General features: G+C 41.7%; 2 protein-coding genes across 3 annotated transcripts in view; one reads left to right on the forward strand and one right to left on the reverse strand.

Moving 5' to 3' along the window:
* The window catches only part of LOC113010984 (protein FAM151A), a 509,869-nt gene that overhangs the window by 311,053 nt on the left and 175,767 nt on the right, over nt 1-23,049 (forward strand). The window lies entirely within an intron of this gene.
* Nucleotides 3,754-7,356, reverse strand: tmem70 (transmembrane protein 70). Of its 2 annotated transcripts, none has more exons than XM_026150401.1 (3): nt 7,022-7,356; nt 5,102-5,201; nt 3,754-4,339 (listed from the first exon to the last, which is right to left on the reverse strand). In XM_026150401.1, the coding sequence occupies exons 1-3, from the start codon at nt 7,202-7,204 to the stop codon at nt 3,894-3,896; spliced, it is 729 nt and encodes a 242-aa protein (XP_026006186.1). In that variant the 5' UTR covers nt 7,205-7,356; the 3' UTR covers nt 3,754-3,893. The 2 variants fall into 2 exon arrangements, with proteins under 2 accessions (XP_026006186.1, XP_026006187.1); XM_026150402.1 differs by having other exon boundaries at nt 7,037-7,352.

A 23,049-nucleotide genomic window follows, 5' to 3' on the forward strand; every position in this document is an offset into this window, starting at 1 on the left:
TTCTGTTGGCTTCATCAGGTGGTAACCTCCAGCTCGATACGGAGGGGTTCACAGCCGAGTGTGAAGCAGCAGGAATGAGAATCAGCACCGCCATGGTCCTCACCCAGAAAGGGGGAGGAGTGCCCAGTCTGGGTCAGGGACGAGTTCCTGCCCCAAGTATCTCAGTTTCATGGGTGAAGGGAGATCGACAGACGGGTCGGTGCTGCGGCTGCAGTGATGTGGAAGCTGCACCACTCCGTCGTGGTGAAGAGGGAGCTGAAGCGCTCCATTTACCGGCTGATCTACATCCCTGCCCTGCAGAAACGTTTTGCCTGCCACAGCCTTGTGTGCACTCAGAAGCTCAAGTTATTGCAGCACATCCAACATCTGCAACAGGTTTTTTCATGTTAATGTGATGTTAATTTATATACAACAATAATATTAAAGACATTATTATTTAAAATGCTACAAATAATTCATTTTTAGGTGTCCTAATAAAGTATTGGAATCCCATTCTTTCAAAGAATATAAACTTTTTTGATGGGGAAGTGTTTCTGTATATATTTTTGCCAGACTTTTGGCTGCTGGGAAATGAATGAGATGAGCTGATGTGAGTAGTCAGCCTTGTGTCCATACACCTGCCATGTTTACTCTAACTAAAAACAAAACCACAAATCGTGTATTTGCTCCAAGGAAAGAAAAGAAACGGCAGTTTTGTGTGCCAGACTGTAAATATGGTGTTAATGGTTCTATATTAGACAGTGACAGTGAATAAGATCACAGGGGGTTAGCTCAGTGTTGGAGCCAACAGAGAACATCTCCACAGTTTTTGGCATTTTTACTTTCAAGCTTATTTTTTCAGCCCCAGCTGGTCAGCTGGGATTCATTTGCTCCCTCCTCCCTCGCTCTAAGGCAGAAGAAAACAAAGTCACCCAAATCCCCGACAACCATGTACAGCATAACACGGCTAGCAGGTGGTCCGTAGGTGACGTGCATTCAGGTTTCCCTTAATGTTGTCAGCTATCTGTATCTCTTTTAAAGCCTTTCAAGAATCCTGTCACTCCCAAGGTCTCAAAGACTTTAGAGTCAGACCTGTTACAGATCGTCAACTTTTCTTTATTATCAGGTGTGTTTCCAGAACCACTAAAAACTGCTGTAATAAAACCTATACTGAAAAAGGACAATCTTGACAAGACACAAATGAACAACTACAGGCCGATCTCAAATCTCCCGTTTTTAAGTAAGATCATTGAAAAAGCAGTTTCTCAACAGCTCAGTTACTTCTTAAAACAGAATAATTGCTATGATGCCTTCCAGTCAGGTTTTAGACAGAACCACAGCACTGAAACCGCTCTGACCAAAGTGTTCAATGACATATGTCTGAATACAGACAGTGGAAAAATGTCAGTCTTAGTTTTACTGGATCTCAGTGCAGCATTTGATACAGTTGACCACAACATATTACTCAAACGACTGGAGAACTGGGCAGGTCTTTCAGGAACTGTACTAAACTGGTTCAAAACATACGTAGAAAACAGGAAATACTTTGTATCAATAGGTAACTTCACATCTGAGCAGACAAGTATCACATGTGGAGTTCCCCAAGGTTCCATCTTGGGACCCCTTCTGTTTAACATCTACATGCTCCCACTGGCACAGATTATAAACAACAACAAAATAAACTATCACAGCTATGCAGATGACACACAAATATATATCACAATGTCACCAGGAGACCGAGGCCCTGTACAGGCGCTTGGTAAATGCATTGAGGAAATCAATAACTGGTTGTGCCACAATTTTCTCCAGCTAAACAAAAACAAAACTGAGGTAATAGTCTTTGGAGCCAAAGAAAAACGATTACAGGTCACCAGAGAACTTCAATCTATACATCTAAAAACCACAAACCAGGCGAGAAATTTGGGTGTAGTGATGGATGCAGACCTAAACTTAGAAAAACACATTAAGACAATAACAAAGTCAGCTTACTATCACCTCAAGAATATATCAAGGATAAAAGATCTGATGTCTCAACAGGACCTGGAAAAACTAGTCCATGCATTCATCTTTAGTAGGCTTGATTACTGTAACAGCATCTTTACAGGTCTACCTAAAAAATCAGTCAGACAACTACAGCTCATTCAGAACTCTGCTGCTCGAGTCCTCACTAAGACCAAAAAAGTGGACCACATCAGTCCAGCTCTGAGGTCTTTACACTGGCTGCCTGTCCGTCAGAGGATAGACTTTAAAGTTCTGATGCTGGTCTATAAAGCTCTGAATGGTTTAGGACCAAAATACATCAATGACCTCCTGACCCAGTATGAACCTTCCAGATCCCTCAGGTCATCTGGATCCGGTCTTTTATCAGTTCCCAGAGTCAGAACCAGACACGGAGAAGCTGCATTCAGCTTTTATGCTCCTTATATCTGGAACAAACTCCCAGAAAGCCTCAGATCAGCTGAAACACTCAGTTTATTTAAATCCAGGTTGAAGACTCACCTGTTCTCAGCTGCATTTGAATAAAGCACCAAATCCACACTTTTAAGCTTAAATTTCAAAACTTACATTTAACTACTGATTTTATCTACTGTTCTGATTTTATCTGTTTTGATTTTATATACTGTTTTGTTTGTTTGTTAATTAGTTAGTTTGTTTGCTTGTTTTAATCAATTTTAAATCCTGCTTTTTATCTGTTTTTGTTTCTAATGTCTCTGTAAAGCACTTTGAATCACCTTGTTGTTGAATTGTGCTATACAAATAAACTTGCCTTGCCTATCAGATCCTAATTCTTTTTGTCCTGCACAGGTGAGAGAATTATCCTGCAGACATAAATCTCCTGAAAAAAGTGATATCAATTCACAAATTGAACTGTGAGTAAAAACAAACAACCTGTGCTCGGGACTGTTTGAAGATTTTGGAGAGTCCTGGATTCTGCCTGGACTTTGTGGAAGCCTCGAGGAAACTGGACCATCACAGCTGTTTGTGAACTGTGTTTAATATGGACTGTAGACACATGCACTGTTGTCACTTGGTCCTGCGTTTGAGTCCTGCTTTTACATCGGTCACTTGGAAAGCTGATGACAGCGATGTAGTGAGTAGAAGAGGCTCTAGTGATAACACGAGCAGCTGAATTCTGGTCAGGAGAGGCAGACAGTATCTAGCGATGCTAACGAGCTCTAGATTTATTTTTGCAATACTTATATATAAAACTATGTTAGTTTGTCCAATTAATTTTAATCCTCTGAAAATATAAGAGTAGGTAATAAAAAAGGTGTAATTCTTAAACAGTTAATGCAGTGGTCTTGTTTAACCCTTTGATTAAGTCTGCACACATGGACCTGACAGTACAGAGTACATACTGGAGAGTAGCAAACCAGTACAATATGATAGAAGACCCAAACTTGAAGGCCATTAAATGTTCTGCATTTGTATATTGATGTTGTCCCAGTCCTGTTCTAGGACACACAGCTTGACAGCAAGCGTGAGCCCAACCCAGCAGACACAGAGGACGGCCCCCAGGTAAAGGCTGAGAGAACGAGAAACTGTTCTCAACCAAACATGATAAAAGAAACTAAAACAAAAACGAATCTGACAATGTTCAAACAATCAAACTGGTGGTAGAAACAAACGAAAATTAAACGTGAGCTAACATGATGATAGCTGTGGATGTAAGTCTGGTCTCAGCCCTGGAACAGAGCATCCAGCTCTATGACTTTACTCTTGATAACTGACATCATTGCTCACAGCTTCAGAAAGGCAACACACACAAGTCCGGATAATAAAGTTAGAATTTTATTTTATTAGCACTTATTATAGCGAAGACAAACGTGGGAGCATTTTGTCCGTGGATGTTTGTCTCTGGCAGAGTCTGAGCTGTGCACTCAGGTTTACTCGGTCAACAACATTCTGCCTCCTCAGCTTTTGTCAGGTTGCTCCATGTCATCTGCTCTGAAACTGAACGGTTTATCGTAGCCCATCAGATGATTGTAGTCGTGCGGGACGGGGAAAATGTCCGGGTTTACCAGGAACCCCACCTGCCCGGCGTAGAAAGTCGTGAACATCTTACTGACGGCCGGGATCCTCACCTGGCTCTGGTGGAACACGCTCTTTTTCTCGGTGAGGAACACGCTGTAGGTGACTGCTGTGTAGACATCTTTGTCTGGGTTGTGGTACAGGCGGATTATGTAACCCTTGGTGATGATGTGAAGAAGGATGGGGGTAAGGAAGGTAAAAACGCCAATGACTCCACAGAAAGCTGCCTGCAAGGCAAAACTCTGGACTCCGAGTCCAGTTTTCAGGAGTATTTGTGGCATGAGGAAGAGACTGGCTGCACTAGTGCTGTACGAGAACATCTTCACCCCTGCCAAAAAACAAGAGTCACACAACCCGTGTTACTTCCAACAACAGTCCACACGTCAATGTCTACGTAAAGCATGCCCCACTATCAGAGCCATGTTACATAGTTACTTTCACAATTCAGTTTTATTGTGAATTACTGTAAAGAGCCTACAGAAGACAGACGGCAGACAGACAGCCCAATCTGGACAAGCATTCAGACACAGCGGGCAGAAAGAACTCCCTGATAGGAGTCTTGTTCAATGCGTCCCCTCTTTGTCAGCATCTGTGCCAACACTTCCAACACAACAAACAATAGTGCGTATGCACTGTGTATACAACAGAATCAAGGCGTGCTCAGCAAAGGTCCTGTAGGAGCTGACCAATCAGAGCAGAGTGGACTTTTTTGTAGGTGTCCACCTGGCTTGTTTCTTTTTTTAAAGAAAACATCTGTTGAATTTTTAAGATTTTAAAATAAATCTCAACAGCTCTTCACCAACAAACTCACAGGCATCCAGTTACTAACCAAAGTGTTTCAACAGCTTATATAACTCGACGTCATGGTTTCCTGGAGTAAATGAAGTCAGTCTTATTATCCTTTCTGACATTAGTCACAATGAGGAACATCCACACCAAGACTCAAACTTTGCCTAATGAGGGCTTGAAGTTTAACTGTGTTTGTTTTTGTCTACAGGCTTACAGTTATTGGACGCACTGTCACTGAGACCTGTGGTGAACAACAGCTGTTGTTGTTATGATATTTCACAACAAGATGCAAGTGACTGACCCCGAACAGCTAAACCCAGGCTGCCAGCATAAATGAGGTTTCCGTGCTCGGAGGGCGGTGCTGTGGAGATGACACGGGTGGACGGACCGTGGGACTGCATCTGGTCAAAAACAACAAAAGGAACAAAATGTGTTTGGCACTGGGAGACGACTTTACAACTACAATTCCTCCAAAAACGGGACGTCGTGCAAGATGTAAATAAAACCAGAATGCAATGTTTTGCAAAACTCATAGCCACATACCACATCCACAGTACATAAAATGTTTAAGATTAGAGAAATGTTTCATTTTATGAATAAAAAGTCATTTTGAATTTGAGGACAGTAACACATCTCAGAAAAGGACTCGGCCGGTCACTTACACACAGGTCTGTCAGAACCATCTGAGCTCTTTGTCCAACTTTACTTCTGAGAAACTCATTTTATAGTTTTATTTTTTTTAAATATATATATGTACACTGCCAGTGAAAAGGTTGGACACACCTTCTCATTTAATGTTTTTCTTTATTTTTACAACTTTCTACATTGTAGATACAAACTGAAGACTTAAACATATTTAGAGTTACTTACCATTGTTTTCTTTGCTCCATAGTTCCATATATACTTACTTACTTCATATATTTGATGATTCCACCCTTTGCTTTGTTGACAGCGCTGCAAACCGTCGGCCTTCTCTTAGTGAGCTTCCTGACACAGTCACCTGAAATGGTTTCCCCTCACAGGTGTGCCTGTCAGGGTTCATCTGTGGACCCCAAACACACCTCCAGGCTGTGTCAGGGCTAACTGACCAAGAAGGAGAGTGATGCAGTGCTGCGCCTCCACAGTCACCTGACATAAACCCAGTGGAGATGGTTTGGGATGAGATGGAGCGCAGAGTGAAGGCAAAGGACCAACAAGTGCTCAGCATCTCTGAACTCCTTCAAGACTGTTGGAAACTGTTTCAGAGACGACCTCATGAAGCTCATGGAGATAATGCATATATATATATATACACACACACATGAAAATACACATAATATATCTTGCTTGATATATTTGATGTCTTCAGGTTGTATCTACAATGTACAAAGTAGTGAAAATAAAGAAAACCCATTAAATAGAAAGGTGTGTCCAAACATTTGACTGATCGTGTACACACACACACACACACACTCTCCATTTAAACGTCTGATATATTTTCTATGTTGTACTGTCAATAAAACATTTATGACGTATAGAAACCGCCACTCGTCTTTCTGTCCATTTTTTTATTCGAGCCTGGATTATACTTGTGTGTAAATGTTTGCACTTCATTAAAGAGCCAAAACACATCAAAGTATTTTCTACAGGCGACGGTCAAATATGATGATCACTCTTCAAGAGTGGCTACATTTCACTGTGTGTTATACTTGTATAACTATGCATGTGACAAATAAAGAACCTTGAACTTGAAGAACAACACAACTCTGCAGTTCCAACCAACGAACGAAGGATCCTAATGTAACATATGTGTTAAATACTTGTGAATTTCACCCAACTAACATGTATCAGCTGAGTCTGTAAATGTGTAACGACGTGGTTACGGATACTCAGACATGTTCATGTCACCGTTTATCTATTTATTGATGAGTGGAGTATCCACGTGCTTTTGTCTGTTATGACCTCTGTAAATGTTCACGTCAGACAATCTGTCACATGCTTCTGTTACCATCCAGCTGACATTACCCTCCCTGGGACCGCCCACGTCACTGTTCGGCTCAGCTGACACATTTACGTCACTCACTCAAAATGACGCTTAAACTTTCAGAACAGCGGTGCGCATGTCACTGTAGAAACGCCGGTTAGCTGTTAGCTGGAGCAGTGCAGCATTGTTACTCATGACATCATCAGCGTAGCTTAAACGTATGCAGTAAAGCGTCGCGATGCTGACGCTCATGTGTACCTGACGGTTAAATACCTCGTTGAGAGCCAGGAGCGAGTGCCTGAGAGTTAGCTGCTTCCTCCTCACTGCGCTCACGCAGCACACGGAGAATGGCGCGCGATGCTGCGCGAAGTTAAACTGACCGTTACTGAAAATCCGGGGAAGAGCTCGAGACCTTAACCGCAGGAAACGCGCAGACAGCATCTTTGACGTTTTCTGTACTTTCTTTGTTATTACTGCTGAAAGCGGCTCTGACTCTCTGACCTACGAACTCCACACACGCTGCAAATCTCGCCTCCCGTTTCTTCTTCTTCTTTGTGTTTAACGGCGGTTGGCAACCACCGTAAAGGAGCATTACCGCCTCCTACTGTTCCGGAGTATGGGTCAGACAGTGAGTTTACAATTTGTATCAAAAAAACCCTACACTCTTTCATAAACACCTATATCCTTCAGAAACCCCACCAGTTCCCTCACCTGTGCCCTACTACCCTCCAACACACTCTTCAGATTAAATTCCCCGCTCCGTCAACCTATTCTGCAGAACTGTCCTCTCCACATCATAACCCTTGCACCGCAGTATTACATGCTCCACTGTCTCCACCTCCTCCTGGCACACTCCACAAAGCCCCGTCTCATGGGTCGTGTCCAAATTCATGGGCTGCATCCTCCTGAGGACCCGGCCTTCGCGGTCTACGTGGGCTGGGTCCTCAGAAGGTCGGGTAGGCCGGAAGTAAACGGCCGTGAAATTGGACGGTCTAGCCTTCTGATTAGCGTCACCGCTGTCTCGGTGGAGTTTAATAAACTCGGCCGTCTGCTCCTTGCTATCTAAAATATAACCAGACACTGGTGTAAATTCTCGACTGTCTCATACTTCTGTTTAATCAGTTTTCTGTTTGACGTTTAGTCAGCTGTGTAAAAACCGAGGAGGAACCCACCCGGGGGATTAATAAAGTTTTATTTTATCTAATCTAATCTAATAACTTTAATCTCAGCCAAACCGATTTACTCACGAACAAACAAAACACTGAAAAAGCCCAACAATAACATCTGTAGGTTGTCTAAGTCAGCGGTCCCCAACCCCCGGGCCTCGGACCGGTACCGGTCCGTGAGTCGTTTGGTACTGGGCCGCGAGAGTTGAGGCTCAGGTGTGAAATGTGTGGTTTTCAGGGTTTTTATCGGTTTTCAGCGTTATTTTGTTATCGTTTTTATCGTTTACTCGGTGTTCCTGGGTCTTTTCACGTGTGTTATGAACAGTGTTGGGTAAGTTACTTTAAATTAGTAACTTAGTTACATTACTAGTTATTTCCATCAAAAGTAACTCAGTTACTTCAAGTTACTCGATACTTTCAAAGTAACTAGTTACTAGGGAAAGTAACTTTGGTTTTACTCAGACTTCTCTTGTTAATGTGTTGCTAACTGGATACCCAGCAAGACTGCCAGTCTTCTAGCTTGCTTACTTGCCACAGTGCACTGTGCCACCTACCAAAGGAAAAGATAATGTGCACATTTCCACGAGAGAAATCCCACGCCTGGACCGTCGTTGACTGCTGCCATGATTCTAGCCTGCATCACAGCGTCATTTGTGCTTTTTACATCCAACACAAAAACTGCAGTCGTGGTGCTTTCGATTGTACTCAGAACTCGGAAATTCTGCCTTCTGAATAGGAAGATGTAGGTAACACCAGACTGCAGATGAGCTGCATACAGAGCTGGACTGGGACAAAACCACCACATATCCAGCTTTACAGCTGTGGCTCCAGCAGACATCAGCTGATACTAGAAAGTAATATTAAATAAATTCTAACAACAGCTGATCAAGCTTAAACGTGCTGCTGTTGTTTAGCGCAATATCTGCTGGTTTCATCTTTCTGGCGCAAAGCGGACAATAAATAAACAAGAGAGAAAAGCCGATCAGCTGATCATTGATCAGTTTCATGATTACAGTAGCAACAGGAGAGGGAGGGGAGAGAATGAGAGAAGAAGAGGCAGCTGTGCAGCAAAGACACAGAATAACTCCAGCTTTGTGTCTTTTCCCTTCTAGCTGAAGTCCGGGACAAACTGTGTTTCTTTTCACCTCAATACGAAACGCGTAATATTTTCTCTGCATATGAGACGATTCCGTTCTTTAGGGAACGGTTGGCAACTCTAATCATTAACCTTATGAACAAAATAAAGTTCAACATCAGTAACATAGCACCCACCCAGCTGTATGGAAACTCCGTCATGCTAGCTAGCACGCAGTACGAAAAAGTCAGCACAACGAAAATAAACTCCACCTAAACTTGGTTCATATCTGACCCAGAGAGACTGCAGGTCCCCTTTCCCTCATCCACCTGCTTGCCTCCACCACTTGCTAATGTTACTGAATCTGTGGAAGCTCTGCGATAGCCACCACACGAAGTAACGAGTAACGAGCCTATCTAAATCCCAGTAACGACTAACACGTTCCCGGTTTTGGCATAATAACTAGTTACCGTGCTCGTTACCACAATAATAACGTAGTTACTGTAACGCATTACTTAATAACGCATTAGTCCCAACACTGGTTATGAATAAATTTTCTTTTTTTCGGTACCGGTACTAGTTTTATTTTGTTGTATTTATCCGCGACACCTTAAAGGCCGGTTCATGAAAATATTGTCGGGCATAAACTGGTCCGTGGCGCAAAAAAGGTTGGGGACTGCTGGTCTAAGTGAATTATATATTACGTTTAACCCGAGCAGCGAAAGTCCGCGGTGATCTGAAAATGATGTGCCGGGAGTTATGCCGTTCTCGGCCGCATCAGTGACCCTCGAGCTCCCGGCTAGCTATCGAGCTGGTGGGTAGCAGACGTCTACGAAAACATCGAAGCACTTTAGCAAATATGCGATATCTTGATAAACCGAGCAGATATTTGATGTTTACACAACTACTTCCTCGCCTGAAAATATGTTAAAAGTTTATTTTGTGACCCAGAAAGATTAGTATGAGTAATTTTAAAACTTAGTAGCGGTCGCCATTACCAGAAACTGGAGTTTGGCTGGGCCGCAATATGAATTCTGGGATATGGTGGGCCACGAAGGACACACCCGACCCATCTTTCAAATTCGGGGAAAAGGAGGACGCATTTGTCGGCTGCATTCGGAGGAGTCTACAAATTTGGACAGCCTTCGGCGCGTCGCTGTGACGTAATCGGTCTACAAATGCGGCCTCAGGAGGATGCAGCCCATGAATTTGGACACGACCATGGCTGTATCCCAATTCAGGGTCTGCAGCCTTAAAGTACGCAGCCTCAACGATCCTCTAGGGCCGCGTACTCAAAGACCGCTAAGGCCGGAAGTGCGAGGCTTGTGAAATGGGACGGTCTAGCCTCCGTTGCGCTGCCCAGGTTGCCTAGCAACCATGATACTAACAGCTGGAAACGTGTCATACAGCTGTGTTTGACAGAAATGAAGGAGACAATCTTTTGTTCATTTGTTTGTTTGTTTCTAAATGAGCTTTGATCATTCTCTGTAAGATTAAGCTCAGCTATTGAACGGCGTATATTTTAAAGTAAAGGCTTTAAAACCAAGTTAGTACAAACGTCACTAATGTCACATGACTTTGCCGACATGTGGCCAACAGGAATGTTTAATGTTCTTCGTTATTAAACATTTGCACTTAAATAAGTGACATAATATTCAGTACTTACTTAAAGTTTACTCTTTGGGCGCCCCTCATCCGCCGTTTTTTTTTTCCGGCAAAATTATCCACACCCACCGCCACGCTATGCATTCTGGGATATGTTGGGCCACGAAGTCTACACCGCCACAGCCTTAAAATTCAGGGAAATGAAGGACGCATTTGAGGGCCGCATTTCGAGCAGCCTTTGAATTGGGACAGCCTTCGTCGCGTCGCTGTGACGTAATCGGCCTTAAAATGCGGCCTTTAAGGCTGCAGACCCTGAATTGGGATACAGTCTATGTCTCCTTCTTTGTGGTTATCACAGTAAACACAGAAGCCTTTTCTCGATATATTTTCTTTCATAAATTGGTTTGTTGTTCAAATACAGATTTACTAACAAACTGAAGCAGCTTCATGTGTGTTAACACAACACTTCATCACATTCACAGCTTGTTGTCTAACATTCTTAAACTTTTCTCAAAGATGCTCTCAGATGTAATTAATTCTTATAAGTTTGATACTAATTACTAACATGTGAAAGTGATACATAGCAAGAAGAATGGTTAATTGATTCAGGAGCATCAAAACATATGACACGGAATAAAGAAGCTCTACAAAACTACCAAGAGTTTTCAGAACCACGAACAGTGAAACTCGGTGATGGCAGAGTAGTTGAGGCTTTAGGTCTGGGCAACATAACAATGAAAATGTCATTCAGAGTTAGTGATGGAAAAGATGTCACAATGTATGATGTGCTGTATGTTCCCAAATTATCAATGAACCTTTTCTCAGTGGGAGCTGCTGCCAAGAAGGGAAACAGTGAAGTTCAAAAGGACTCATTGCTACATAAGAGGAAAGAATGGAGCTCTCCATGGAATGGGAACACAAAGATCTGACGGTTTGTATCAGCTGGATATCGAGGGAAACTGCACAACTTGTCATGGAGCGTCAACTGCATCAGTTCCAGCAAGTATGTGGCATCAGCGCCTAGATCACACTACAAATCTGAAAAAACTCAAAAACTTGGTAAAAGGAGTTAGCTTTGCAAAACAAGAGGAGGACATTTTTTGTGAAGCTTGTGTTGAGGGCAAATTATCAAGAAAGCCTTACAAATCAGTGGGAGAAATACGATCGAAACGCAAGTTGCAATTAGTGCATAGTGACGTTTGTGGTCCGTCACTACACCGTTAAAAAAAAAATCCTAGAAAAACAGTAATATTCCGGCAGCCGGGGCACCAAAATAATACCAGAAAACAACAGAAAATAACTTTCTCACAAAACTACGGTTATTTTGAGTAATGACAATACAGTTTGTTGCCCTAATTTTACATGGGATTTTGCCTTTTTCAAGTGCTTTTAAACATTAAATTAGGAACATGTTAATGTGATTAAACAATGAAATTACCTATAAACAAGGTCAATGAATGCGGCAATATGAATAATAATACTTGAATGTACAGAAATATACAGTTAACAGTTGGTTTAAATAATAATAATGGATTACATTTATATAGCGCTTTTCAGGACCCTCAAAGCGCTTTACAGTTCCACTATTCATTCACTCTCACATTCACACACTGGTGGAGGCAAGCTACGGTTGTAGCCACAGCTGCCCTGGGGCAGACTGACAGAGGCGAGGCTGCCATATCGCGCCATCGGCCCCTCTGGCCAACACCAGTAGGTGAAGTGTCTTGCCCAAGGACACAACGACCGAGACTGTCCGAGCCGGGGCTCAAGCGTGAGAAGAGGTCTCTTTTTTTCCTCTTGTACTTTTTCCCATTGTTGTGTAATTTTTCAGTGTTTTCTCTGCAACGCTGCCGATCTCCGACTGTATTCCCATGTGATGTCTTTGTTGTGTGTGTAAGTCGGGGGGGGGGGGGGGGGGGGGGTCCTATTCCTCTGCAGGGCAACCTGCATATGGCCAATAAAGCAATCAATCAATCAATCAATCAATCAATCAATGTAAAAAAAGTTTATGAGAATCATTTTATATATTTTTCCATTGCATTACATTTGAATTTAACAGTTCAATCTTTCAAATAACGAACAAATATTTGTGCAATTATGATACATTTGTGAATGTACAAATGCATTTAAAAAACAAGAAAATTATGTTTTATTACATTTACAGAGATTTTACGTTAATTTACACTTGAAATGTAAAATCACAGTCTATTTATGTAAATTTAATGATATTCTAGAAAAACAGTACAAAACTGTAAAATACACAGTAAAATACTTTTATATTGCAATTTTTTTGTACAGTGTAGGAGGAAAAAAGTACTTTGTAACTTTCATTATTGACTACTCCAGATGTTGTAAAGTCTATTTCATAAGAGAAAAAACGGAAGTCCTGAGCAAGTTCAAAGAGTTTGAAAGAACCTTCTCAAATGAATGTGGGCAGGAAGTAATAAGACTCAGAACTGACAATGGTGGGGAATACACATCTAAAGAGTTTCAAGAATATTAGAAAGCTCAAGGCATCCACCATGAAATGACTGAAATGACACCACAGCAAAACGGTGTTGCAGAGAGAAAAAACAGAACTCTAGTGCAATCAGCTAGAAGCATGCTATCACATGCAAAGTTGCCAAACACATTCTGGGCAGAAGCTGTTGCTACTGCAGCTTACATACAGAATAGGCTCCCAACATCTGCTTAAAAGAATGAAACACCCTATCAGAGATGGTATGGAAAAAAAACAGACATTAGTCATATGAAAGTATTTGGATGTGTTGCTTATGCACATGTTCCAAACACCGAGAGAAAGAAGCTGGACAAAAAGGCAGTGAAAGTTCCTGGGATAAGATAAGATAAGATAAGATAACCTTTATTAGTCCCACACGTGGGAAATTTGTTTTGTCACAGCAGGAGTGGACAGTGCAAAAGTTATGAGATATGCAACCAATGCAAAAGGCCACCGACTGGGATGAGGAGAAAAGAAAAATACTGATTCGACGAGATGTGGTCTTCAATGAAACAGATTCTCAATACAAACAAAGTGAAAATGATCTCTGTTTGGGGAATGAGGTGACACTACACACGGGTGAAAGACAAACAAGTACTGAGGAGACCGTCACCAGTGAAGCTGCAAAAGGAGATCAGCGGATCAGAAGACCACCAAACAGATATGGATTTGAGGAGTTTGCTGACGTAGTTACAGTTGACCATTATGCAAACATCTGTTGTGTCACAGAACCAAATACACTGGAAGAGGCTATGTCAAGTCCAAATGCAAAGGAGTGGAAAGAAGCAGCTGGTTTGCAATATGAGTCACTGCTGGAAAATGCCACATGGGATTTAGTGGATCTACCAAAGGATCGCAAAGCAGTTGGATCAAAATGGGTCTTTAAAGTTAAGCATCACAGTGATGGACAAGTGGAAAGATACAAGTGCAGACTTGTTGCCAAAGGCTATTCACAGATTTATGGTGCAGACTATGATGAAACATTCTCTCCAGTCGTACGATTTGGTTCAATTCGTACACTGTTATCATTTGCTGTGCAAAACAATCTAAATGTGCATCAAATGGATGTTGTGACTGCATTCTTGAATGGACACCTGGAAGAGGAAATCTACATGGAGCAGCCAGAGGGTTACATCAAACCTGGGCAGGAACATCTAGTGTGCAAACTAAACAAGTCAATATATGGACTGAAGCAGTCGCCACGTTGCTGGAGCAAAGCTTTTACAGAGTTCATGAAAAGCATTGGTTTTACACAGAGTACTTCAGATCAGTGTGTGTTTGTTAGAACAGGTCAGGAGTTGGAAATATTGGCTGTGTATGTTGATGATCTGAGTTTGATTACAGAATCAGCAGAGAGCATGAAGACCTTAAAGGACACTCTGAAGAAACACTACAAAATGAAGGACATGGGTGAGCTATCCTACATTCTGGGCATCTCAGTGGTCCAAGACAAGGACAAAAACCATGTTGCGCTTCATCAGAGAGAGTATATTGAAGACATACTACAAACGTATGGAATGGACAGTGCCAATCCAGTAGCAGCTCCAGCTGACACAAATGTCAAATTAAGAAAGAGTGATGATGTCATTCAACCTGTAAACCCAAGCATGTATCAGTACATGGTTGGACGTTTATTGTATGCAGCCATGGCCACATGACCCGATATTGCACAAGCAGTGAGTGTGGTGTCAAGGTTCAATGCAAACCCAAACACTACACACCTGACAGCTGTGAAAAGAATCCTGAGATATTTGAAAGGAACTCTAAACCTGGGACTCAAATATCAAAGTACAGAAACAGGAACCTTGGTTGGGTATTCAGATGCTGATTGGGCAGGTGATCAGGACGATCGACGTTCTACAACTGGAAACATCTTTCTACTTGCAGGAGGTGCGGTCAGTTGGCTTAGCAAGAAACAAGCAACAGTTGCACTTTCAACTGCAGAGGCTGAGTATATTGCTTTGAGCCAAGCTGCACAAGAAGGAGTTTGGTTAAGACGACTACTAACTGAGCCTGGAATGGAGACCACAGCAACAGTGATCCTGGAGGACAATCAAGGAGCAATTGCAATCGCAGAAAATCCAGTTGATCATGCAAGAATAAAGCACATAGACATTCGTTACCACTACTTTCGTGAATGTGTGCAAAATGGACAAATCCAGCTGAAGTATTGCTGTACAGAAAACATGAAGGCTGACATCTTAACCAAACCACTGTCTAGACAAAAGTTTGAGTATCTCAGAGAGAAGATTGGACTGTGTTCAGTTTAAAAAGGGCTATCATATGCTTAACATGCCTATATTATGCTTATGTTAAGATGTCAAGCATATCTACACCGCATTCATTACTCCAAGGCAAGACTGGCCAAAATATTTCAAAACATAGATGCAAGCTGTGAGAGATGTAGAGATCCCTCTGCAGATTTAACACATATGTTTTGGTCATGTCCAACTTTAAAAGCCTACTGGTCAACAATTTTCAAAACATTGTCTGAAGCATTGAATGTTGAGCTTCAACCCAATGCAGCTATGGGTATATTTAGTGTCACAGATAGACGACATAGAACATTAAGGAAGAGTCATAAAAACATAATCGCTTTCACTACACTGCTTGCACTCAAGAAGGATATTATTGCATTGGAAGTCAAAAAAGCCACCCAAAGTGGCTTTGTTGTTTAGTGACCTGACACAATTTATACAGTTGGAAAAGATAAAGTACGCTCTCAAGGGGTCGAAGGAGAGATTCTTTGCCGTTTGGGATACATTGCTAAAACATTTAGAGAAAATTAAAACCATACCCACCTGATAGACGCTTGACAGCTGCTGTACATCCTTTTTCTGTATGATTGTGATTAATTTTGTGCAAATTATTGCCCTTTAAGTGCACATCTTCAAATATGGTGAATTTCCTTGTACGTCATTTAAATTCTGGATCGGCGTCCAACATGTTCTTGGGGTGGGGTAAATATATAAAAAGGAGCATTGTGGCCTTGCTACATGTATATCTTTGTACTACCATTGTTGATGCTCAATAAAAAAATGTCAGGCATATTGTAATGCAGAATAATAGTTTTGTCTAAGATGGACACAGTACTTTTTTTTTCTTTTGTGTGAGTTCAAAACAAAAGAGAAAATGTTTTATTTTCTAGTAACACTGTGATATAGGTGCATATTTTTTTGGGGAAAGAAATAAACAATGCCAGTGAAGTAAGTGAACTCCATGGTAAAATTAAGTGGGAGTGTTGTAATAGTAATTTTACAATGTATGTTGAAGGGATATTACTGCCCTCTGTTGGTGTGTCTGTGCATTACATGCAATAAAAGGTGTTCGTTAAAAACATCAAACGCAACCATCGTCGGCCTGATCACTGCTGGAGAGGAGACGGCTTACAGGGAAGAGATGGCTCAGCTGGTGTCCTGGAGCCTGGAAAATAATCTCTCCTTAAATGCTGAGAGGACTAAGGAGATGATTATTGACACAAGAATGAGGAAAGACCAGCACGCCCCACTATGCATTAACGGGACTCAGGTGGGTGAAGACATTCAAACTCCTCGGCACCCACATCAGTGAGGATTTCACCTGGACTCATAACACACGGTAGATCATCAAATAGGCTCAACAACGACTCTTCTTCCTAAGGAAGCTGAGAAAATTTGGACTCACCTCAAAACTTCTCAGTAACTTTTACAGATGCACAGTGGAGAGTATCCTGACAAACTCCATCATAGTGTGGTACAGGAACAGCATTACTCAGGACAGGAAGGCTCTCTTAGCATGTTGGCAAAACTCATCTGAGGAGTACCCCTACCACCACTACAGGACATTTACAACACTCCTACCATCTAGCAGACGCTACAGGAGGGTGAAAGCAAGGACAACCAGACTAAAAACCAGTTTCTATCCACGGGCCATCAGGCCACTGAATCACCGAATATGTCAAACTGTTTATCCATAACTGTAAATTTGCAATTTTGCACAATTCCACACAACGTAATACAACTGTAAATACCCATAACCTGTAAATTTGCAATTCTGTACATATCTCTACATATACACTGTTGGGATTAAGTAATTTGCAGTGCCTCAATAATGCTATACTTTTTATTAATAAGTGTTATAAAGTTATATAGTGTAGTATTAAGTGGACACAGCCCTGAAAAATAAAGGTATGAGACCATGTGTCGCTCACGCTTTCCTGGGAAAATGTACATAAGAGGGGAGCATCTCTAGTGGAAAGTTACTGAGACACTGTTGTTCAGACTAGAATGAGAGAGCTTCTGTAATAAAACTGCTAAGTGCGCGTCACCATTTTGAGATCCGCGGCAACGTGTCATGCAGGACGCATCTCCCTCCTAGAAGTAATGTGAAAGAGAAATAAAGTGTTAAATGGTCTAGTGAGCAGTGTTTTGTCTTTCATCGGATGCCTCTGAGGAATCAAAAGAACTCGGTGAAGTGTTGATATTTAACAACACCTTAATATTGCATACTCTGTATAAATTATCACTGTGACATTGTTGCAGCCATTGCTGGACTGGTCATCGGGCATACCGGGCATTTATCAAGGAAGGTTTTGAGGAAATTGGGCCTTGCATCTTATTTTTAATGGATTTATCATTGTTAGTGGGCTGTGTCCCGACTGCTTTTAAACATGCGGTAGTGCACCCTGTTCTTAAAAAAAGTAATTTTGATCAGAAAGACTCTGCCAATTATAGGCCAATCTCGAAGCTTCCGTTTTTATCACAATTTTAGAGAAAGCCGTCTTTCTCCAAATACAGGCTTGCTTAGTTGCAAATAATATTACTGACAAATACCAGTCTGGCTTTAAGCCACACCATAGCACTGAAACGGCCCTGCTAAGAGTCTATAATGATCTTCTTGTATTTGCTGACTCTGGTCGCCCTGCCGTTTTAGTTTTATTGGATCTGTCTTCAGCCTTTGACATGGTTGATCATAATATACTCTTGAGGAGGCTAGAGCACATTGTAGGCATCACGCGTTCTGCCCTTAACTGGTTTAATTCTTACCTCACAGATAGATCCTTCTCTGTTGTGATGGGAGGATACTCTTCCTCTGTTGCCCCTCTCTGTTGTGGTGTGCCCCAGGGGTCTGTATTGGGTCCTTTATTATTCTCTTTGTATATGCTACCCTTGGGCTCCATATTTGAAAAATACAATATTTCTTATCACTTTTTACCAGTGTTGGTCAAGTTACTTGAAAAAAGTAATCAGTAATTAATTACTGATTACTTCCCCAAATAAGTAATCCCTTTACTTTACTGATTACTTATTTTCAAAAGTAATTAATTACTTAGTTACTTTTTAAAAACACGATTTACAACCTGAGTAGGTGATAAAGCGATAGATCTTTCAGCCCAATTCTACTTTTTCTACATAATCCATCATACAAAATGTAATCAAATGGAAAAGTCTCTTTTTAAAACTTGTTTTATCAGTTTTAATCTTTTAACTTTATGCATCAAGCAAAAATGTAATTATCTGCAACATTCTCTGACTGGAAGAAATTAGTTTAACATTTAAACCTATTTTCTGCACATTCCAGCACATAAAATAAAATATTTTTTGTGTTTACACTCAGTCTTTCAAATAGATGCAAGTAAAACACAGCAGAAAATAAATAAAGTCAAAGACTCAGCGCTCCTGTTGCTCTATTTTCACCTGTAAAGCAGGAGTGGGGCAGGCGGAGGTTTACCCCGGTGCAGGTGTGCCGCGGTCAGTGGAAGAATCCGCGAGTTTCTCTGTGAATTTCCCATCACGTCGTAGCTACTCGGTGCTTGTTGGAAGTTTAGGGGTTTTTTCGCTGTAAAAAGAAGTTTTCTTCCCACGCACAGCGGACACTAATGTTTTTGTCACTTTTTATGGAATCAAACTCAAAGTAAGGTCAGTACTTCCACGCTTTAAACGCTGCACGCTCATACTCTCTCCTGCACTCGATATGTGATCCATTGTTGATCTGCACACAGCTGTTGTCACGAACGGCGCACTCGCTTACGTCACTGTCATGAGACATTCTCGCAAAAAATCACAGTTTTAGTAACGCAGTAACGCAGCGTTCCTACGGAAAAGTAACGGTAATCTAATTACCGTTTTTGCAATAGTAACCCCTTACTTTACTCGTTACTTGAAAAAAGTAATCAGATTACAGTAACGCGTTACAAGTAACGCGTTACTGCCCATCTCTGCTTTTTACACTGATGACATTCAAATCTATTGTCAACTGACTGATGATTTGGCAGCATCACTGACCTCCCTGAACGATTGCCTGAGAGAGGTTAAAGATTGGCTGCCAGAAAATTCTCTCGTTTTAAATGAGAAAAAAACTGAAGTTATGGTGTTCGACAGCCATGTTCCTCGAGACCAGCTTGTTGCCCTGCTGGGGCCCCTTGCTAACTCTCTCCCTGATTCTATGCGTAACCTGGGTGTCTGTTTGGATAGCTCCTTTAAGCTCGATAAGCAAGTATCATCTGTAGTTAAATCTGTTTTTTTTTTTCAACTTCAAATTTCTAAAGCTAAGCATTATATACCACACAGGGACCTGGAAAAACATATCCATGCTTTTGTGACCTCCAGGTTAGATTATTGTAATTCTCTCTACTGTGGTCTCCAAGCCTTCTCTCTTCGAAGGCTGCAACTCGTTCAGAATGCTGCGGCTCGCCTTCTTACTGGAGCTAGGAAATTTGACCCTATTACTCCGGCTCTTGTTGATCTACATTGGTTACCAATCAAATATCGCATTGAGTTTAAAATCTCACTGACCTCCTCAATTTGTACACTTCTTGTTGCGCATTAAGATCATCAGGTGAATTACTCCTGGCCCAACCTAAGTTTAGACTGAACACCAGAGGCTATCGTGCCTTTGCTTCAGCTGCACCCAAGCTTTGGTACAGCCTCCCTGCTTTGATTCGAGCCTCGGACTCTATCTAGTCCTTTAAATCAAGATTGAAAGCATATCTATTTGACTTGGCTTTCCTGACTAGTTAATACCCTTTTAAATCTTTTAAATTTTAAACTTCTAAATCTTTTATTAAATTTATTATTTTATTATTAATTTTACTGCTGTTTTTGTCTTCTTAGCGGATTTTGTATTTATCTAACTCTCCTGGTCTGTTAGTGCCTCTATCCTGTCTGTGCTAGTGCCCGATTTGTACCCTGTTATTGACTTATGGTGACTCTCCATATTACTGTGAAGCACTTTGGTGTGCCTTCGGGTTTTTAAATGTGCTATATAAATAAAACTGTATTGTATTGTATTTGCCGACGTGATTTTTCATTTTTATGGGCCGATGATTTGTTTTTGTTTGTTTGTTTGTTGTTTTGGTTTTTTTTTTTATAACAGTATAAACAATGAAAGGTGGTGGATTGGCCAGATGCTGGCAGATGTGTAAAAATAACTCAGTTATTTGGAGCTTCCACAGAGGCAACAGGTGGATGAGAGAAAGGGGAGGCAGGAGGAGGAGAGACCCGAGGCGCCCACCAGTCCGAGTGTCAGGTGAACTGAGCTTCAGGTAAGAAGTTATGACCTGCAGTCTATCTGGGTCAGATATAAACCAAGTTTAGTTTATTTTCATAGTGCTCACTTTTTACCCTCAGTTACAATAACTCGTACTGCTACTAGCTAGCGAGACAGAGTTTCTATACAGCTGGGTGGTGCTATGATGTTACTGATGGTGAACATTATTTTATTCATAAGGTTAGTTAGTAGAGTTGCCAAATGTTCCGTAAAAAATGGAATCGTCTCGTATTCAGAGAAAATATTACGCGTTTCGTTTTGAGCTGAAAAAGACACAAAGCTGGATTTGTTCTGTCATTATGCTGCACAGCTGCCTCTTCTTCTCTCATTCTCTCTCCCTCCCTCTCCTGTTGCTACTTTAATCATGAAACTGATCAATGATCAGCTGATCGGCTTTTCTCTCTTGTTTATTTATCGCCCATTTTGTGCCAGAAACAGGAAACCAGTGGATGTCGCGCTAAACAACAGCAGCACGTTCAAGCTTGATCAGCTGTTAGAATGTATTTAATATTAATTTCTAGTATCAGCTGATGTTTGCTGGAGCCACAGCTGTAAAGCTGCTGGTCATGATGTTGGTTTGGTTATGTGGTGAGAGGGAAACATGAAGATGAAAGCAGGAGATGTCCTTACTGAATCATCAGAGCTGAACAGGTGATGGAGAAACAGGTTTACCTTTTAGGTGACATGGATGAGTTGAAGTTATGAACTGTTTCTGAGAGACAAATAACACCAGGATCCTTTTCTAAGTAGCTGACAGGGGCGGGTCTAGCAAAGTGTTGCCAGGGGGGCAGGTAGGGCATTAACAGGGAAAGGGGGGCACAAAGTAATACCTTTCTTTCTTATTCTCATTTAAAATGTCTCACTTTTAATAAATAATTATCTGAATCTTACAACCAAAGTTTTTCTCTGATGTAAAATTTATAGAAATCATACATAGACCAACAAGACTGTACATCACTGTCACAACAGCGTCTTTTTTCATTCAAGGCTTTATGGCTTTTCCTATAATACCTCGTCAAAATGCCCGGGCCGATTTTTGTGTCCCAGTCCAGCCCTGCGCACGACATGCAGTGAATTAATCTGAGAAGGTGCATTAAAAAATAAATGGCCGGGCCAGCGGTGCACATCGCAAATTAGCTTGCATAGACACATTAGTTGTTCCTCTTCTTAATGACAGTATCTTAACTAACAACCCCAACTACCAGATTCAACTTGTAATTGGCTAAAAATAACTTCGCCTACCGGTGAGAGGGACGTTGCTAGCTGGCAGTTTTTTCAAGCGATGTTAAAATTTTCACATTCCAACACTTCAAATGCTTCAGGAGCATCCATCAGCATGCCATCAGTTAACCCTTCGCATGCCACAGCTGGCACGCGTGCCCAGTCCTGTCCTGGACCATGGTGCTGACATTCACCAGTCCCCGGCCCCCTTCCTTCCGCTTAGCGTACAGCCTCAGGGTGCTGGACTTGGGGTGAAACCCTCCATGCATGGTTAGGAGTTTCCTGGTCTTGATGTCAGCGGCTTTTATCTCTTCCTTTGGCCAACTTATTATCCCAGCAGGGCACCTGATCACGGGCAGGGCGTAGGTGTTGATGGCCCGGATCTTGTTCTTACCGTTCAGCTGACTCCTCAGGACTTGCCTGACCCTCTGCAGGTACTTGGTGGTTGCAGCTTTTCTAGCGGCCTCTTCATGGTTCCTACTCACCTGCGGGATCCCCAGGTACTTGTAGCTGTCCTCTATGTCTGCAATGTTGCCTTCTGGTAGTTCAATCCCCTCAGTTCTGACTACCTTCCCTCTCTTTGTTACCATCCGACTACACTTCTCCAGTCCGAACCACATTCCAATGTCATTGCTGTATATCCTGGTAGTGTGGATCAGTGAATCGATGTCTCGTTCACTCTTGGCATACAGCTTGATGTCATCCATGTACAGGAGGTGTCTGACAACTGTTTCATCCCATAGTCGGTACCCGTAACCAGTCTTGTTAATGATCTCACTGAGGGGGTTCAGGCCTATGCAGAACAGCAGTGGGGATATTGCATGTCCTTGGTAGATCCTGCACTTGATGGTGACTTGTGCTATGGGTCTTGAAGATTCCATAGGTCCCTCATCCTATTAATGACTGTGCCACATTGCAACAACAATGTTGCAAATTCTGTTTATTCAAAGTGTCTTTACTGCCTTCTTCTTAAATGAGAAAAAACATCTGCTGTTACAGATGAGAAAGCACTTGTTTTAACCAACACCTCGCACAATGTCAAGACATCTTACGATTGCTCACTTTGAGACCAAGAGTTTAATGAAATGAACCAAATTTATTCTATAATACTGTCTGGAACGTAACCTTTCAGAAGGTGAGTCGTGATATTAAAAAGTCCCTGCATGTTATAAATGAACTGTTCCTCATTTTA

Source organism: Astatotilapia calliptera, chromosome 18 (assembly GCF_900246225.1).
Source record: "Astatotilapia calliptera chromosome 18, fAstCal1.2, whole genome shotgun sequence".
Classification (NCBI taxonomy): Eukaryota; Metazoa; Chordata; class Actinopteri; order Cichliformes; family Cichlidae; genus Astatotilapia; species Astatotilapia calliptera.